Below are 16,786 nucleotides of genomic sequence, written 5' to 3' on the forward strand. Positions count from 1 at the left end.
TAAATCAAACTTAGTTATAGTATACATAATCATTTTAATGAAATTCTTGAATTTTATTTGCTAGTATATTTTGTTGAGAATTTTTACATCTGTGTTCTATATTGGTCTATAGTTTTCTATTCTTGTAGGGTTCTTTTCTGGCTTTGGTATCAGTGTAATGTCGGCCTTATAGAATGAGTTTGGAGGTGTTCCCTCCTTTCCAATTTTTTAGAAAAATGAAAAAGATTGGCATAAATTCTCCTTGAAATGTTTGGTAGAATTCACCAGTGAGGCCATCTGGTCTTGGGTTTTTCACAGTTGAGAGGCCTTTGATTACTGATTCAGTCTCCTTAAATGTTACTGGTGTCCATACTTTCCATTTCCTGGTTCATTCCTGGAGTGTTAAATGAGTCTAGGAAATTATCCACTTCTTTTCGATTATCTAATTTTTTGGCTTATAAATGATTACGGTAGTCTTTTACCATCACATGTATTTCCATATTGTCAGTTGTAACTTACTTCATTTCTGACTTTATCTCAATTTTCTCCCTTATTTTCTTAGTTATCCTTGAGGCTTGTCCATTTTTTTTTTTTTCTTTCTGAAAAACTACCTTCTTCTTGATCTTTTCTGGTCTCTATTTCATTTATATCTGCTAGGATCTTTATTCCCTTCCTTCTCCTTACTTTGGGCTTAGTTCATTGTCTTTCTAGTTCCTAGCTTTCTAGTTAGAGATACAAGGTTAAGTTGTTTATTTGTGATCTTTCTCATTTCTTAATATGTGCATGTGCATTTTTCACTCTCAGAGCTTTTGTAGTGTTCCATAGGATTGTGTATATTACATTTTCATTTGAAATAGTCTTTATACTTCTTTAACATTAAGTTACAATTGATACACAACATTGTTTCATGTGTCCATGGTAAAGATTTGATGTTTGAAATGATCACCACAGTCAGTCTAGTTAACATCCATCACCATATATAGTTCCAATTTTTTTTAGTGTGATGTAAACTTTAAGATCTACTCTCTCAAGGATTTTCAAATGTGCAGTACAGTAATCATGCATTATAGCCGTTAGGCAGTACATTACAGTTCCATGACATACCTATTTTATAACTGGAAATTTATATGTTTTGAATACCTTTGCCCACATTCTACCCCCAGCCTCTGGCAAACACCAGTCTGTTCTCTGTATCTGTTTATGAGCTTGGGTTTTTTGTTGCTTTATCTTTTTCATGTATAAGTAGATATCCTACAAATGTGGCACAGGCCTCAGCTGCAGCTCTGATTTGACCCCTAGCCCAGGAACTTCCATATGCTGCAGGAGCGGCTCTAAAAAGTTAAGTAAATAAAATAAATAAATTTTCAGGTTATGGAATTCTTCAGTGATTACTTCTCCCTTCCTTCAATAGGTTTTCAGCATATACATATACATATATATACCACACACACATATATATACCACTTTAAAAAAATCCATTCATACACTGATCAACATTCAGTTGTTTTGATATCTTAGCTATGTAAACAATGCTATAGGAGTTCCCATGGGGTTACTGGGTTAAGAATCCAAGTGCAGCTGCATGGATTGATGCGGAAGTAAAGGTTCAATCACCAGCCTGGCATAGTGCATTAAAGGATCTGGTGTTGCCACAGCTGTGGCATAGGTCATGGCTATGGCTCAGATTCAGTCCTTGACCTGGGAACTTCCATGTGCTGTGGCTACAACCATTAAAAAAAAAAAAAAAGCAATGCTGCAGTGGCCATTAGGGTGCATATATCTTTTTTGGGTTAGTGTTTTTGTCAAATGAATACCCAATAGAGGAATTGCCTGATCATATAATAGTTCAGTTTTTAACTTTTTGAGTACCTCCCTCCAGTTTTCTGTAGTGGCTGTACCAATTTACATTCCCAACAGTACACAAGGTTTTCCTTTTCTCTACATCTGTTGATATGGAGGAGAATGACAAGAAAAACAAAAAGTAATTTTAAAATACAGCATCATTGACATAGCACATAGAAACATTTCCATAAAAATCAGCAGCTTCTACTCATTTAATTTTTCAGCCCTTTTATAATTTACATTCAGACTTTTATATTCCACTGCAACTTCTACCTTTTCCATCCCTTCACTTTGAGAATGTGTATGTCCTTAAAGCTCAACTGGCTCTCTTGATAACACCATACAGTTTGGTCTTGTTTTTTTAACTCATCGAATCACTATGTGCTTTTTAAACTGATGATGTATTTACATCAAGTAATAATTAACATGTAATCTTATTAATTGCAATCTGCTTTTGTATTTCCATCATTTCTTTTTCTATTTCTGCCTACACTCATAAATTGGTTATTTTCCATGGATGTATGTTCTTTTTCCCCTTTGTCTTTTGTCTACCTGCCCCAAATTTTTGCTTTGTGGTTATCAAGAGGGTTACAAAAAATATCTTATAGGAAGTCCATTTTAAGTTGATAGAAACTTATTTTAACTCCCTAACATCTCCACCATTTTGTTCCTCCCTTTTGTATATTGAAACAATTTACCTCTTTCTTTTTAGGACCACACCTGTAGCATATCAAAGTTCCCAGGTTAGGGGTTGAATTGGAGCTGCAGCTGCTGGCCTCTACCACAGCCACTGCAATGCCAGATCTGAGCCACATCTGTGACCTACACTGGAGTTTGTGACAACGCCAGATCCTTAACACTCTGAGTGGGGCCAGGATCAAACCAGTGTCCTCATGCATATTAGTCAGTTTCATTACCACTGAGCCACAGTGGGTGCTCTTACCTTTTTCTTATTGTACATTTATTAACAACTCATAGTAGCTATCTTATTTTTCTTACTTTTTCATTTAATCTTTATTCTATATAGTAGGATGGTGTGCTAAGTATCCAATTAGAGTTATAGTTTTCTATGTCTATTTCTCATTTTCACCAGTGTATCCTGTAATTTCGTATGCTTTCATTCCAGCTTGAAGAACTCCTTTCAGCACTTCTTCCAAGGCAGGTCTGGTGGGGGTGAACTCTCAGATATTGTTTGTCTGGGAAAGTCCTTACTTCTCCTTCATATCTAAAGGATAACTTTGCTAGATAAATATTCTTGACTGGCCGTTTTTATTTTTCAACTATTCAAGTATGTCAATCTCCTGTTCCCTGGCCTGTAGAGTTTCTGCAGAGAAATCTGCTGATAGTGTAATGGTGTCCTTTGTAAGTTCTGTTTTTCTCCCCTGCCTGCTTTTAATGTCTTAGAGAATATCTTTGCATTGAGATAATAAGATGATCTATTAGCTTTTGTAGACTCGTATGTCCATAATCTTTTCCTCATATTTTGGAAGTTCTCAGCTATTATTTCTTTAACTCCTTGCTCACCCCCTTCTCTATATGAAACCCATACTATTCTGCTATTTGTTTCTTTGATGGATATCCATAGACCACATAAGCACTCATCATTCTTTCTCTAAGTTTCCTCTTTTTTGTAGTACAAAATTTCTGTGCTCCAGATCAATTATTCTTTCTCCATATCCTCTGCCCTGCTACAGATCCTCTCTGTTGTATGCTATCCAGCTCCAGAATTTTTGTTTGGGTCTTTTTATCATTTCTTTCTCTTTAATAATCATTTTTTTCATATATTTCTTCCTGGTTTTATTAAATTGTCTAAGTTTTTTCCTAACCTGTTGAGTTTCTTCATAACATTTTTAATTATTTATCAGGTAGAATGCACTAATTTATGCTTTGAGTTTGATTGCTAGAAATATATAATTTTTATTTGATGCCATGGTTCCTTGATTTTTTCATACTCCTTTTAGATATACATTGTTGTTTTTGCATTTGAAGTAGTAGATACCTTCCTCTTGTTGCCTTCAGCATGTGGTATGTTATATTCCATATTGTTGCTACATCTCTGAGTATTTTCTCCGTTTTTGTGAATTTGTACACTCTCCAGTCTTCTTGCTTCCTCTTTTAGGTGAATTTTTTAACCTTTTATGTCCTTGGTGGTGCTTACAGTTCACTACTCTGGCTATGGGAAACCTGTCTTTTGTTTTCCAAAAGGTTGCTTTAGCTCAAATTTGGGTTTCTGAGCATTCTCTCAAATCTGCTGGCGCTTTCTCTTGCACTGGTACCTGGGAGCCCACACAAAAAGCCAACATAGAGTGGGGGAAGTATGAGTTTAGCATTAGGCGCATTGGGATTGCCTGCAGATCCAGTAGGATGATCCCAATGGCTCCTAGGTGGACTTCTGCTAAGAATAATCCCTTACAACAAATTGAAGTTCCCACCTGCATCTTTCCTAATATCCTTCTAAGCCGCCAGCCCGCAGTTATAAAGCTCCCAACTTTGTATTACAAGTGTCAGTGAAGAGAATGGGTTTCTCCAGCCACTCCCATCCAACTGGGATACCTGGGCATTCACTTACTGCTTTCCTTTTACCCTTTCTGCTTTTCCTTGGGCAGAACATGGTGCCAGGAAAGTTTCAGACCAAACTTGGATTTTTTTTTGGTCTCTCTTTGGAGGACTACACTTCTGCAAGTCTTCTTTGTCATATATGAATGCCTTCCTGGGTCTTCACTGACCCAGTTTTTGCCTGGCAGTGACAAAAGAGGCCTGGGCAGTTTGGCTGGCTCCTCCAGTTCCCCATCTCAGAGGTTTGATTCTCTCTTACCAGCTCTGTAGCAAGTGAGGCAACTCCTGGGTTCCTTGGAGTAAGATACTGGTTCTTAAAACACCATGAAGGCACTTTTGCTCATGTACAAATGTCTAACTTGTTGACTTAAAAAGTGATAAATAGGAACAGTTTTATGCCATCATGTCACTGATAGCACTCTCCAGGATTATCAGATTTTTCACTTTAGAAAGTTCACTTTGGGTTTATGGTCAAAATTAGAAGCATGAAATGAGGAAATGTCTATTACTCTTACATCCCCATATAAAGATAATGCAAACATTTGATGATATATATATTATTCTATAATTTTTAAAGTCCTTGTAGTATTGTCCTAATTTTTCCAAATAGAATGGTGAAATGGTGACTCTCACATCATTAATTAAATCTAAAAAATACTACTTCATTTAAGTAGTTAGAAATAGAGGAGTTAAGATGGCAGAATAGAAGGATGTGTATACCTCTTCTCATGAAAACACCAAAATCACAACTAACTGCTGAACAACCATCAACAGCAAAGACTGGAACATACAAAAAAAGATAGTCTACATCTAAAGGCAAAGAAGAAGCCACAAGGAGATAGAAGAGATGCTGTCATGATATAGTCAAATCCCATAGCTACTGAGCAGTTGATTCACAAACTGAAGAAAAATTGTGTCTCAGAGATTCCTCCACAGGAATGAGAACTACTTAGCCTGAGGGTCTGGCATCGGAAGGAGGAGCCCACAGAGCATTTGGCATGGAAGACCAGCAGAGCTTAAGTGCAGGAGCTCCACTCTTAGAGGGAGCACACAAGGTTCACATACACTGGGACCCAGGGCAAAGCAGGGATCCCATAAACGCCTAGGCCAGACTTACTTGTGGGTTTTAGAAAGTTACAATCTTCAAGACTGACCAAGGAAGAAATGGAAAATATGAATAGACTAGTGACAAGTACTGAAGTTGAAAGTGTGATTTAAAAAACTTCCAACAAAAATCCAGAACCAGATGAGTTCATAGGTGAATTCTATCAAATATTTAGAGTAGAATTATATCCTTCTGACCCTCTTCCAGAAAATTGCAGAGGAAGGAACACTTCCAAGCTCATTCTATAAGGTCATCAACACCCTTGATACCAAATCTGGACAAAGATACCACAAAAAAAAATAAAATTATAGGCCAACATCACTGGTGAACATAGATTCAAAAGTCTTCAACAAAACACTGGCAAACTAAATCCAACAATATATTTAAAAGGATCATACACCATGATCAAGTGGGATTTATCCCAGGTATGTAAAGAATTTGTAGTATCCTCAAATTGATCAGTTGGATATACCACATTAACACACTGAATAATAAAAACCATGTGATCATCTCAATAGATGTAGAAACAGCTTTTGACAAAATTCAATACTCATTTCTGATAAAAACCCGTCAAAAAGTAAGCATAGAGGGAACATTCCTGAACATAATAAAACTTGTATATGACAAACCCACTGCTAACCTCACACACAATAGTGAAAAGCAATGCATTTCCTCTAAGAAGAAGACAAGGATGTTCACTCTCACTACTCTTATTCAACATAGTTTTGAAAGCCCTAACCATGGCAATCAGAGAAGAAAAAGAAATAAAGGAATCCAGACTGGAAAAGAAAAAGTAAAATTCTCACTGTTCGCAAATGACGTCATACTCTACATAGAAAATCCTAAAGATGCTACCAGAAGGCTTCAGGAGCTCATCACTGTATTTGGTAAAGTGGCAGGATATGAAATTAATATACAGAAATCTCTTGCATTTCTATACATAACAATGAAAGATCAGAAAGAGATATTAAGAAAACAGTCCCATCTACCATCACATCAAAAAGATAAAATACCTAGGAATAAACCTACATAAGGAGGTGAAAGACCTATACCCTGACAACTGTAAGTCACTGATGAAGGAAATTGAAGATTACTCAAACAGATGGAAAGATATACCATGCTCTTGGATTGGAAGAATCAGTATTGTCAAAATGACTGTACTATCCAAGGCAATCTACAGATTCAGAACAATCCCTATCTAATTACCAATGGCATTTTTCACAGAACTAGAACAAATTTTAAAATTTGTACGGAAACACAAAACATTCCTCAGTGGGACACAGAAAGCACAGAAATTAATTGACCATATTTAACAGTGATAGGAATATACAATGAAAAACAGTCTCTTCAATAAGTTGTGGTGGGCAAATAGGACAGATACATGAAAAGGAATGAAATTAGAACATTCTCTTAGACCATATACAAGCATAAACTCAATGGATAAAGAGTTACATGTAAGACTAGATACCATAAAACTCCTAAAGGAAAGCATAGGCAGAACACTGATATAATTCGCAGCACTGTCTTTTTTGTTCTACCTCCTAGAGTAATGAAAGTGAAAACAAAAATAAACAGATGGGACCTAAAGCTGAAGTTTTTTCACAGCAAAGGAAACCATATCCAAAATGAAATAACCTACAGAATGGGAGAAAAACTTTGTAAATGAAGTGACTGACAAGGGATCAATCTCCAAAATATACAAACATCTTATACACCTTTGTATCAAAAAAAAAAAAAATGGGCAGAAAGATCTAAATATACATTTCCCCAAAGAAGACATACAGATGGCCAAGAAGCACATGAAAAGATGCTCAGTGTCACTAATTATTAGAGAAATGCAAATCAAAACTAACAGTGAGGTACCACCTCACACAGGTCAGAATGGCCATCATTAATGTCTACAAATAACAAATGCTGGAGAGGGTGTGGAGAAAAGGGAACCCTCCTACTCTGTTGGTGGGAATGTAAGTTGGTGTAACCTCTATGGAGAACAGTATGGAGGTTCCTCAGAACACTAAATATAGAACCACCATATGATCCAGCAGTCCTGCTCCTGGGCATATATCTGGAGAAAATCATAAATTGAAAAGGTACGTGCACTCCTGTGATCATTGCAGCACTATTCACAATAGCCAAGACATGGAAGCAACCTAAATGTCCATCAACAAAAGAATGGTTAAAGAAGATGTAGTACACATGTGCAGTGGAATATTACTCAGCCATAAAAAAGAATGAAATAATGCTATTTGCAGCAACATGGATGGACATAGAAGTTATTATACCAAGTGAAGTAAGTCAGAGAAAGACAAATATATGATATCACATGTGGAATCTTAAAAAGTGACACAAATGAACTTTTTTACAAAACAGAAACTGCCAGACTTTAAAAACAAATTTACAGCTACCAAAGTGTGAATTGGGGGGGTAGATTAGGATTTGGGGATTAACATACATATACTACTATATATAAAATAGATAAACAACAAGGCCCTCTTGTATAACAGAGAAATCTACTTAGTATTCTGTAATAACTTACATGGGAAAATAATCTGAAAAAGGATGGATAGTATGTATATATATAACTGAATTGCTTTGCTGTACACTTGAAAATAGCACAACATTTTCATCAACTATACTTCAATATAAGATAAAAATTAAATTTAGAAAAGTTAGGAATATGAGGGAAAATTTTAAATGTTATACATCAGTAATGGCTTTTTGAACTCTTATAAATACATTGATCTGTACTTTATAGAAAGAAGGATGCCATTTATAGTTTGCAACTTTAAAAGAAAATTTAACATAGGATATTGGCTTATATATGATGCGCTTTATATATAAAATGGAAAATTATTGAAAAGAAGAAACTTCAGTTGCATCTAAAGGGAAATTACCCAAGCTGGCAATATGTAAGAGTATGATAATACCTATACCCTTGTCAGTTTTCCTTCAATTGAGTTAAAAAGCAAACAGCAGAGCTACTGTAAAACCTAACTGTCCAGCCAATACTTAAAATATACTGCAGAAATGAAATTGACCTTACTTTCTTAGTAATGAGAATTTTCTTTGTACAATATTCTGAAATCTCATTTTATTAAAGGTTTCACTAAATGCTGACGTTAAAATTAATTCTATGAAAACTAGTAGCACTGATTAATGTAAAATACATTTCACTTTAATGGGGGAGTTGAAAACAAAGGCATTTTATATTGCAGTAGCATAGAAATCTCTAATTCCATACATGCTTCATAGAAAACAAACTCTAAAACTATCAGTAAGTTTATTAGGTTGCCATAAAGATTTTAATTCTTTTTTTTTTTTTTTTTGTCTTTTCTAGGGCCACGCCCACAGCATATGGAGGTTCCCAGGCTAGGGGTCTAATTGGAGCTGTAGACGCAGGCCTATGCCAGAGCCAGAGCCACCCCCACACGAGATCCAAGTCGAGTCTGTGATCTACACCACAGCTCATGGCAATGCCGGATCCTTAACCCACTGAGCAAGGCCAGGGATTGAACTCACAACCTCATGGTTCCTAGTCAGTTTCATTAACCACTGAGCCACGATGGGAACTCCAAGATTTTAATTCTTAATGGTAAGTCAGTAAAGTTAGTAATAATAGTGAAAATTCTCATATTTGTTTTGCAGATCTTAGTACACATGATACTTCCCTTAAATGACCATTTACTCTACTAGTTAGAAATTACATACAAAATGATTTTGCTAATGATAGTTTTTCTTGATTTATATATAAGTAAACCTTCTTTTAGTTAAAAATTTAATTTTCTGTGCACAGTGTTTTAAAAATATTTTTGGTTACTGCTTTCTTCTATTATGGTAGAGATATATAAACTGCATCAATAACAAGCATTCTGAAGATTATCCATTATAGTACCAGTTTCAGATTTTTAAGTAATTTTGATCTTAATTATTTGAATGGTAGTACGTATTGAATATAAATTATTTCATAAAATGCTGTTTTAATGGTGTAGGAGAATTTGTCATTTAAAGGAATTTGTTTTGGTTTCATTTAAATGTCAGCTTAATGTTTCCACCTGAAAAAAGAATCCAGGCTTTACTAGATCATGATTTTGTTTCACCTTTTTTTAAAGAAAGATATGTCTAATATAGAATATATCCCTATTTAACATACAGGAAGAAGTATTGCACAGTGGTCAATACTTTGAATTCAGGTTGATCTTATTCCTCCAGTTGGCTGGGTGAAAAGTCACTGAACCTATCTTAACTTCATTGCTTCATATAGAAAATGAAGATACTAATAGTAATAGAGTTGTAAGAATTACCTGAAGTTAAAAAAGATAAAGTATTTAGGATATTATTTAACAGAGAAATCTCTTTTATTAAGTGTTATTACGATTAAAATTCTCTGGCACTTAAATGTTCACTAAGTATTCATATAAAATGAAGGTTATTAAATCAGTTTATTAAAAATGAGGGCTATGCTTTTCATTTTTATTTTTACATCATAGATAATTTTTTGTCTAATCAGTGTTTTCTGTTTTAGGTCACTTTTCACATTGAACCATATAAGAATCGAGATGATCAAAATATGTACAAAAATGTCAAATACATTATAGACAAGTGAGTTTCTTTTGTGCTATAATTACTGTTATATGATCCAATGATAATTATTAAAACTATAAGTTATATTTGAGAGATTTGAATGATAGTCTGACATAATAAAATTAATTTAAACTAATTTTTTAATGAATATTACAATCGTTTTAGGGAATATTTCTTAATTTCGTTATAATTCACTTTCTATATGAACAGTTAAAGGGTGCTGTTTTTACTGTTTTATGTGTTTATCATACTACTTATGATTTCTGTCATTTGACATTTTAAATTGATATTATTCTGTAAATCTTATGAATATAGAGTTGTCTTTTTATAAGGAAGTTCAGAGTATAAAATGTGAACTGCTTTTACAGCAGAGAACCCACATCTACTATTTTCATGTATATTTAGGGTGATTACAAGGAAAGCATTAATGCAGTTTCATTTTGTTTGCGGTTTTACTGATAATTGTCTGTGACAGATATACTCTTACAAAGAAACATGTCAGCACTAATGGGACATTTATCACTTATATGAAAAAGCAGTATTTTCATGTAGAAAATGGGCTTTTTATTGTGTTAGTCATTAATTCTAAACCTCGATATAAGATAATTAATTTCTTGTTTGGTAATGTCTTAATGTGTCTAGTATCTCATTTCCCAATGTATAAAATTAAAAATGCATGTTTAATGATTATATTTACATAGCTAATTCCCCAAAGAAGGTGAACAGTGTGCTTAAATTTCACTGATTACCTTCATTTTCAATACATAAACAGTTACTGTCCATGGCAAGTGAGTTAGGAATATTCATTTTTGCTTTTACGTATGTTTGTATTCTAGGTATGGAAACCATCCAGCCTTTTATAGGTACAAGACTAAGAATGGCAACGCTCTTCCCATGTTTTATGTCTATGATTCCTATATCACAGCACCTGAAAAATGGGCCAATCTATTAACCAGCTCAGGGTCTCAGAGCATTCGCAATTCTCCTTATGATGCATTGTTTATTGCACTTCTGGTAGAAAACAAACACAGATATGAAATTCTTCGAGGTGGTTTCGATGGAATTTACACATATTTTGCCACAAATGGCTTTACTTATGGCTCATCATATGAGAACTGGGCTAAACTAAAGTATTTTTGTGATCAGTTCAACTTAATGTTTATCCCAAGTGTGGGCCCAGGATACATAGATACCAGCATTCGCCCGTGGAACACTCAGAACACTCGCAACCGAATCAATGGAAAATATTATGAGACTGCTCTGAATGCTGCACTCCAGGCCCACCCCAGTGTAATTTCCATCACCTCTTTCAATGAATGGCATGAAGGAACTCAGATTGAAAAAGCTATTCCCAAAAGAACCAGAAATACTGTGTACCTGGATTACCGGCCTCATAAACCAAGTCTTTATCTAGAGTTAACTCGCAAGTGGTCTGAAAAATACAGTAAGGAAAGAGCAACTTACGCATTAGATCACCAGCTACCTGTTTCTTAGTGCACTGACTAAAGTTTAATAATTATAGAAATCACCTAATTTGAATACATTCCTTTTGTCTTGAGTTATGGAAAGAAAACTCAAAATCAGTATGTACTTTAATCTCTAATAAAGAATTTGTACATTTTTAAAGTTAGTGATATTTGCCAACTTTCACATTGTTGCATTGAGAGAATATCTGAGAGAAAAGTACAAATAACATTCCTTGTGGCATAATTTACTAAATTTCTGACTGAAATTGAAATCCTGCTTTGATAGCTGTTTTTATTTCACAATGGGTAATTGCTTGTGTTACATAAGTCAGCATACAGTTAAAACCTACTTGTAATCTGGGCCCAAAGAAATAGTACTATGTGTATATTTGGTTTGTCTTTTGAAAAACAAAGATCTAAAAGATAATATACATGATTCATTTTTAATTTTTTTCAATGATCCAATCAACTTTCCCACATTAGCATACAGACTGGGTAACTCTCCAATAATAATTCTTAAGAAAAATAAAATCACATACCTTAAGCAATACTGTGAACCATATTTTGTTAGGAAGGTCTGCTTTCTGCAGCACAGTATGTATCATCATTTGCAGATTTTTGATTTCCTACAGCATGCGAGGTGTTTTGCATGTCTAATGTTATAATGCCTAATCCAGACTTTAGAATAAGGAAAATCCTTTCATAAAGGTTAAGGATTGTTTCTCAGTTATTAACAAAAAAATAGCTGTTTCACAATTATTATGACAATATAATGTCCCAAATAGTATTTTTAGGACTCTATCAATCTTTAACTTGTAAATCTATTATTCATGTTTTAAACTTCAATATTTTAACTTTAGTGTTATCAGAGACCAAGTATAAACATTGAATTACTTTAAAATTAAGCTATTTTTTACTAGAAGTCATAGAGAAAATTACTTAGCATTTTAGATTTTAAGGACATAGAAATGAAAATTCCTTTATATCTTAAATTCATTCTTAAAGTTCTTAATGTTTAATGCTTAGTGATGGAAATAATATTTTATTTAAAATACAGTACTTTAAATTATTGTTTATAATAATATCCCCATTTAAAAATACTACTTGGTATGGACTTTTAACTTTTTAAAGTTGCTTTTATGCTGCCTATAAGGTTAAAGACTTGTGATCAGTTGTTTTCATATTGTGAACAAATTAATAACCTGTATGCTAAAAATGAATCTCTTTAAACTCAAGACAGTTAAAAGGCAGTCTATAGTTAATATTTGTAGCTAGAATTATAGTTTAAAAAGTCTAATATATATGTACTAGCATTTTTAAAAGATATTTAGTAAAGATAAGTAATAGGGAAATACTAAACAATAATACATGTATATATTCAGAGTATAAAACATTTCACTTGGAAATAAATTAGTATTGGAGTTGATCATGAAATAACTCCTCAGACAGTGAAATTCATTTTTAAGCAGTACTTTTGAGGTAAACTATCTTTTCTTTAAAAAGAGACATGATTACTATATTAAACTTATTTGTAACTTAAGAATTTGCCATTTTTTTCAGGGAATATTCAGACTATTGGAAATTAGTATAGAAGTAATTAATCATTTATTCTCTAGAGGAAATTACAAAAATAAGTCACTATAATGTTATAACTAAGCATCTTCATTGGAACACCCATACAGCCATATAACCTGTGGATTTTTTTTCTTACATCCAATTAGCACTATAAGTTATCTTAGGGATAAACTTTAAATATGTCACACCTAATAATTTCCATGATATACATATTTTATTAAATTTTAGTTACAGAGGTATCTACCACACAGGGATTTTTGTCATTGCTTAATATATATTTGAACCCACCATGACATACAATTTTATCCAATAGTTCTGAGATTAAGAGAAAGCGTATAAAAAACAAGGTCAGCAAATCCTCAACATGGACACCACCGTTTCTCTCCTACTCCCACTGCAGACACTGATCATCTAGGACAGGAGACTTTGCCACTGAGCTTTGTTGTACTGCCCAACAATTACCTCAACCAGCCAAAGTTCAAAGTGGGATAAAATAGTCTTCATTGCAAAAAGTTATTCTTAAGGGAAGAATGTTTGGAATCAGCTCACAAGATAGTTTATTAGTTTTTAATTATTTGAATATCATGTTTCTGTCTTAAAAAAACAATTATTAGAGGAGATTATCTCTAATAATTTTGTTATTCTTAGGAAGGAATGCTTTCAAAATCTTCCTCAGGTCTTCATTACAGCTGCCTTTACCATTTGACTTATAGTAAGTTTAGATTGAATGAGCACAAGTAAATAAAAGCAAAGAATTGATTTCTTAATTTAAAAAACTGTATGTAGGTTTCAATTCAGTAAAGTAACTTAAAAGAAAAAGCAGTGTAATATATGCATTGCATGAACATAATGAATTTTATAGTTTAATCAGTCTGATTTGACTGTATAGAAACCAAATCTTTCTTTTACTGCTCCCTTTAAGGACTGATATTGTCAAAAACTGCTGTTATTAATGTTGATCTCAATTGTATACTAACTTTTTTTTTTACCTTAAGAGTATGTAATTTAAAATGACTATTTTGTTATATGAAGTAAATTTTCAACTAATAAAAGCATACATGAAATAAATCATATCTCAGATATAAATATATATTTCTTTTTATTTATACAATGTTTTATTTAATTTCTGATTAACAGCTTAAAAGTAGTATTCAGTCAGCACTATATATTTTTGTTACTTGAATATGCCTATATTTAAAAAGTAGACATCTTTAATAAGCCTGTGAATTTGTGTTATACACACAAAAATGTGATTGTTTTTAAAATTTGAAAGATGGCTTATTTTTTTATTCTTTGAGCATAATCATATTTAGCTCGGCCATCCTTTAAAAAGTTGATCTTCCCCTAAAACAACAAAAGTAACCAGCCTCCAGAGGACCTACCATGTTCATAACCAAGCACTTTTTGATGATCACGGTTACTCAATTTAAACACAATTACTATTCCTATAAACTCTGTAGTGCCTACAGAAACAGTCCTTGGAAGTCCTTATCTAAATTTTGATAAGGTTGAACACTTATGTCCTATAGTGTAGGAGCAATACTTTATTTACAGTCATTAAAATTTCATATTTTTATAAGTATATACTATTTCAGAATGAAAAATTGAGTCAGTTTTTTGCCTCAGCTATTCCTTTTTTAAAAATGTACTTTAAATTTTATACTGACTTTGTTAAATATCAGCGTAAAGGATAAATGTGCTCATATGCTTAATTTAAGATTATTATCCTGGAGAACTCAGGTACTACTTTGGATTACTTACAGAGACTCAGCCTTAGTCAAATCAAAGAATTTAGTGGTAGTGCTGTGACATTCCAACTATCAGCAAAGAGGGGAATATTTTTCAGTGTGATTAGCTTTTGTGGTTATTCCATAAATTACTATTTCATTTATGATATCAAAAGACAATAATTTAAGACCTAATAAGCCATTAGTCATAGATCTAATATTTACTAAAATCAGAATGTAGAAAATTTTTTATATTGTATGTTCTAAACTTCATTTAAGGCATCATATATTGAATTTCACATTATATTAAAAGAAACATAAATATAACCATAAAGTAAAAAACCTTGTTAGGTCTATCCAATTGAAATAAATATACAAAATAATGATATACCATGGTAACGATAATTCTATATACAATTCAGCTTATGGTGTGTGATTGGATCATTATGCGTTCGTATTTTTATTTTGGCTTTTTAAAAGAATAGTTTAAAAATCTAAATAACAATATTATTAACAACTTAAAGTAGCAGTCCTCAGCTACTCAATAACATTTAAAATAAATATCCATGTATAAAAGTATTTTTGAGTCAGTTTTACAAAGCTACTTTTTTTAATGGCTGCACCCACAGCACATGGAGATTCCTGGCCTAAGTGTCGATTTGGAGCTGCAGTTGCTATCTATAGTACAGCCAGGGCAACACCAGATCCAAGCTGCATCTGTGACCTACACCACAGATTGTGGCAACGTTGGATCCTTAACCCACTGAGCAAGGCCAGAGACTGAACCCTTATCTTCACACAGACAATTTTGGGGCCTTGCTGAGCCATAACAGGAAATCCACGAAAGCCACTTTCAAAACACTGTATATCACAATGTTAATTTGATTATAGTATCTAACGATGTGAGCTTTATCCTGATCTTGAAAATATGAAATGCAAAAGAGAAAAATACTTAGAAGAAATTCAATTGTAATACATGCAGTACATTTTAGAAATTTATGTTTGAACACAGTCACTTAAGGTAGTAGCCACACTTTGTACATACTAAATTTATATTTATTGAATGCTGTCATACCATATGCCATTTTAATTACCCAAACATATCATTCATGTGGCAGACTTTTAAGCTATTAATATCAAAATGGAACAGTCAAATCTGATTTCATCTGATTGCTCATTCTTGAAAATTTGCTATGCTGTTGTATTAAAGTACATTCTTAAAAATTATGCTCCTGAATTTTTATATTGTAAGAAAAATATTTGGTGACAGTCATTATATGAACAGTAGTTGAGCTCAAATTCTGTGTTATTTTTCTTCATATGCACATTATGTGTTTGTAGCTAAAGGCTTAATTTAATCCTAAAATAAAATGTTCTGTTAATGCACACTGATTTTCTCATTTCATTTTTTTTTTACTTGAATCATTCTTAAATAAAATTTAGGTGTTTCCTCTTACTAGAATGTGTGTACACTGACTTTGCAAAAAGAATTTGATATTTTTCATAAATAATTACAAAATTAATAAATTAATAAGGATGGAATTTTGAAAGCAATTTACATATACAGTACTAGCTATGCATGGTTGAGTGCACTTTTAGTATTGAGAAAGATATTATATACCATATAATAAAGAAGCACCTTTTGGTGGGTGGGATCAAGATGGTGGAGGAGTAAGATATGGTGCTCATCTCCCACAAACACATGAAATACAGACATTAACGATTTACACAGAACATCTACTAAATGCTGGCAGAAGACTTTAAAGCTCCAAAAGGGTTAGAAACCCTCCACATAACTAGGTAGAACAAAAGGGGAAAAAAAGAGAAAATAAAAGGAATCAGGACAGCCAGCACTCCTGAAAGGGAACTGGAAAGAGAAAAGGAACCCACACTGTGGGAAGCCACCTAACAAGGAGATCAGCTGAGAAGGAGGGACTTTAAAGCCTCAGAAAATC

General features: G+C 33.1%; 1 protein-coding gene across 1 annotated transcript in view; it reads left to right on the forward strand.

Annotated features, from left to right (window-relative positions):
- MANEA (mannosidase endo-alpha) overlaps positions 1-16,219 on the forward strand; it is a 57,898-nt gene extending 41,679 nt beyond the window's left edge. Inside the window, exons 4-5 of the mRNA XM_001927384.4 lie at positions 10,005-10,081; positions 10,900-16,219. Of these exons, the coding sequence (XP_001927419.1) occupies positions 10,005-10,081; positions 10,900-11,557 (735 nt within the window). The 3' untranslated portion in view covers positions 11,558-16,219. The remainder of the gene's footprint in view (positions 1-10,004; positions 10,082-10,899) is intronic.

The sequence above is a fragment of the Sus scrofa genome, chromosome 1 (genome assembly GCF_000003025.6).
Source record: "Sus scrofa isolate TJ Tabasco breed Duroc chromosome 1, Sscrofa11.1, whole genome shotgun sequence".
Classification (NCBI taxonomy): Eukaryota; Metazoa; Chordata; class Mammalia; order Artiodactyla; family Suidae; genus Sus; species Sus scrofa.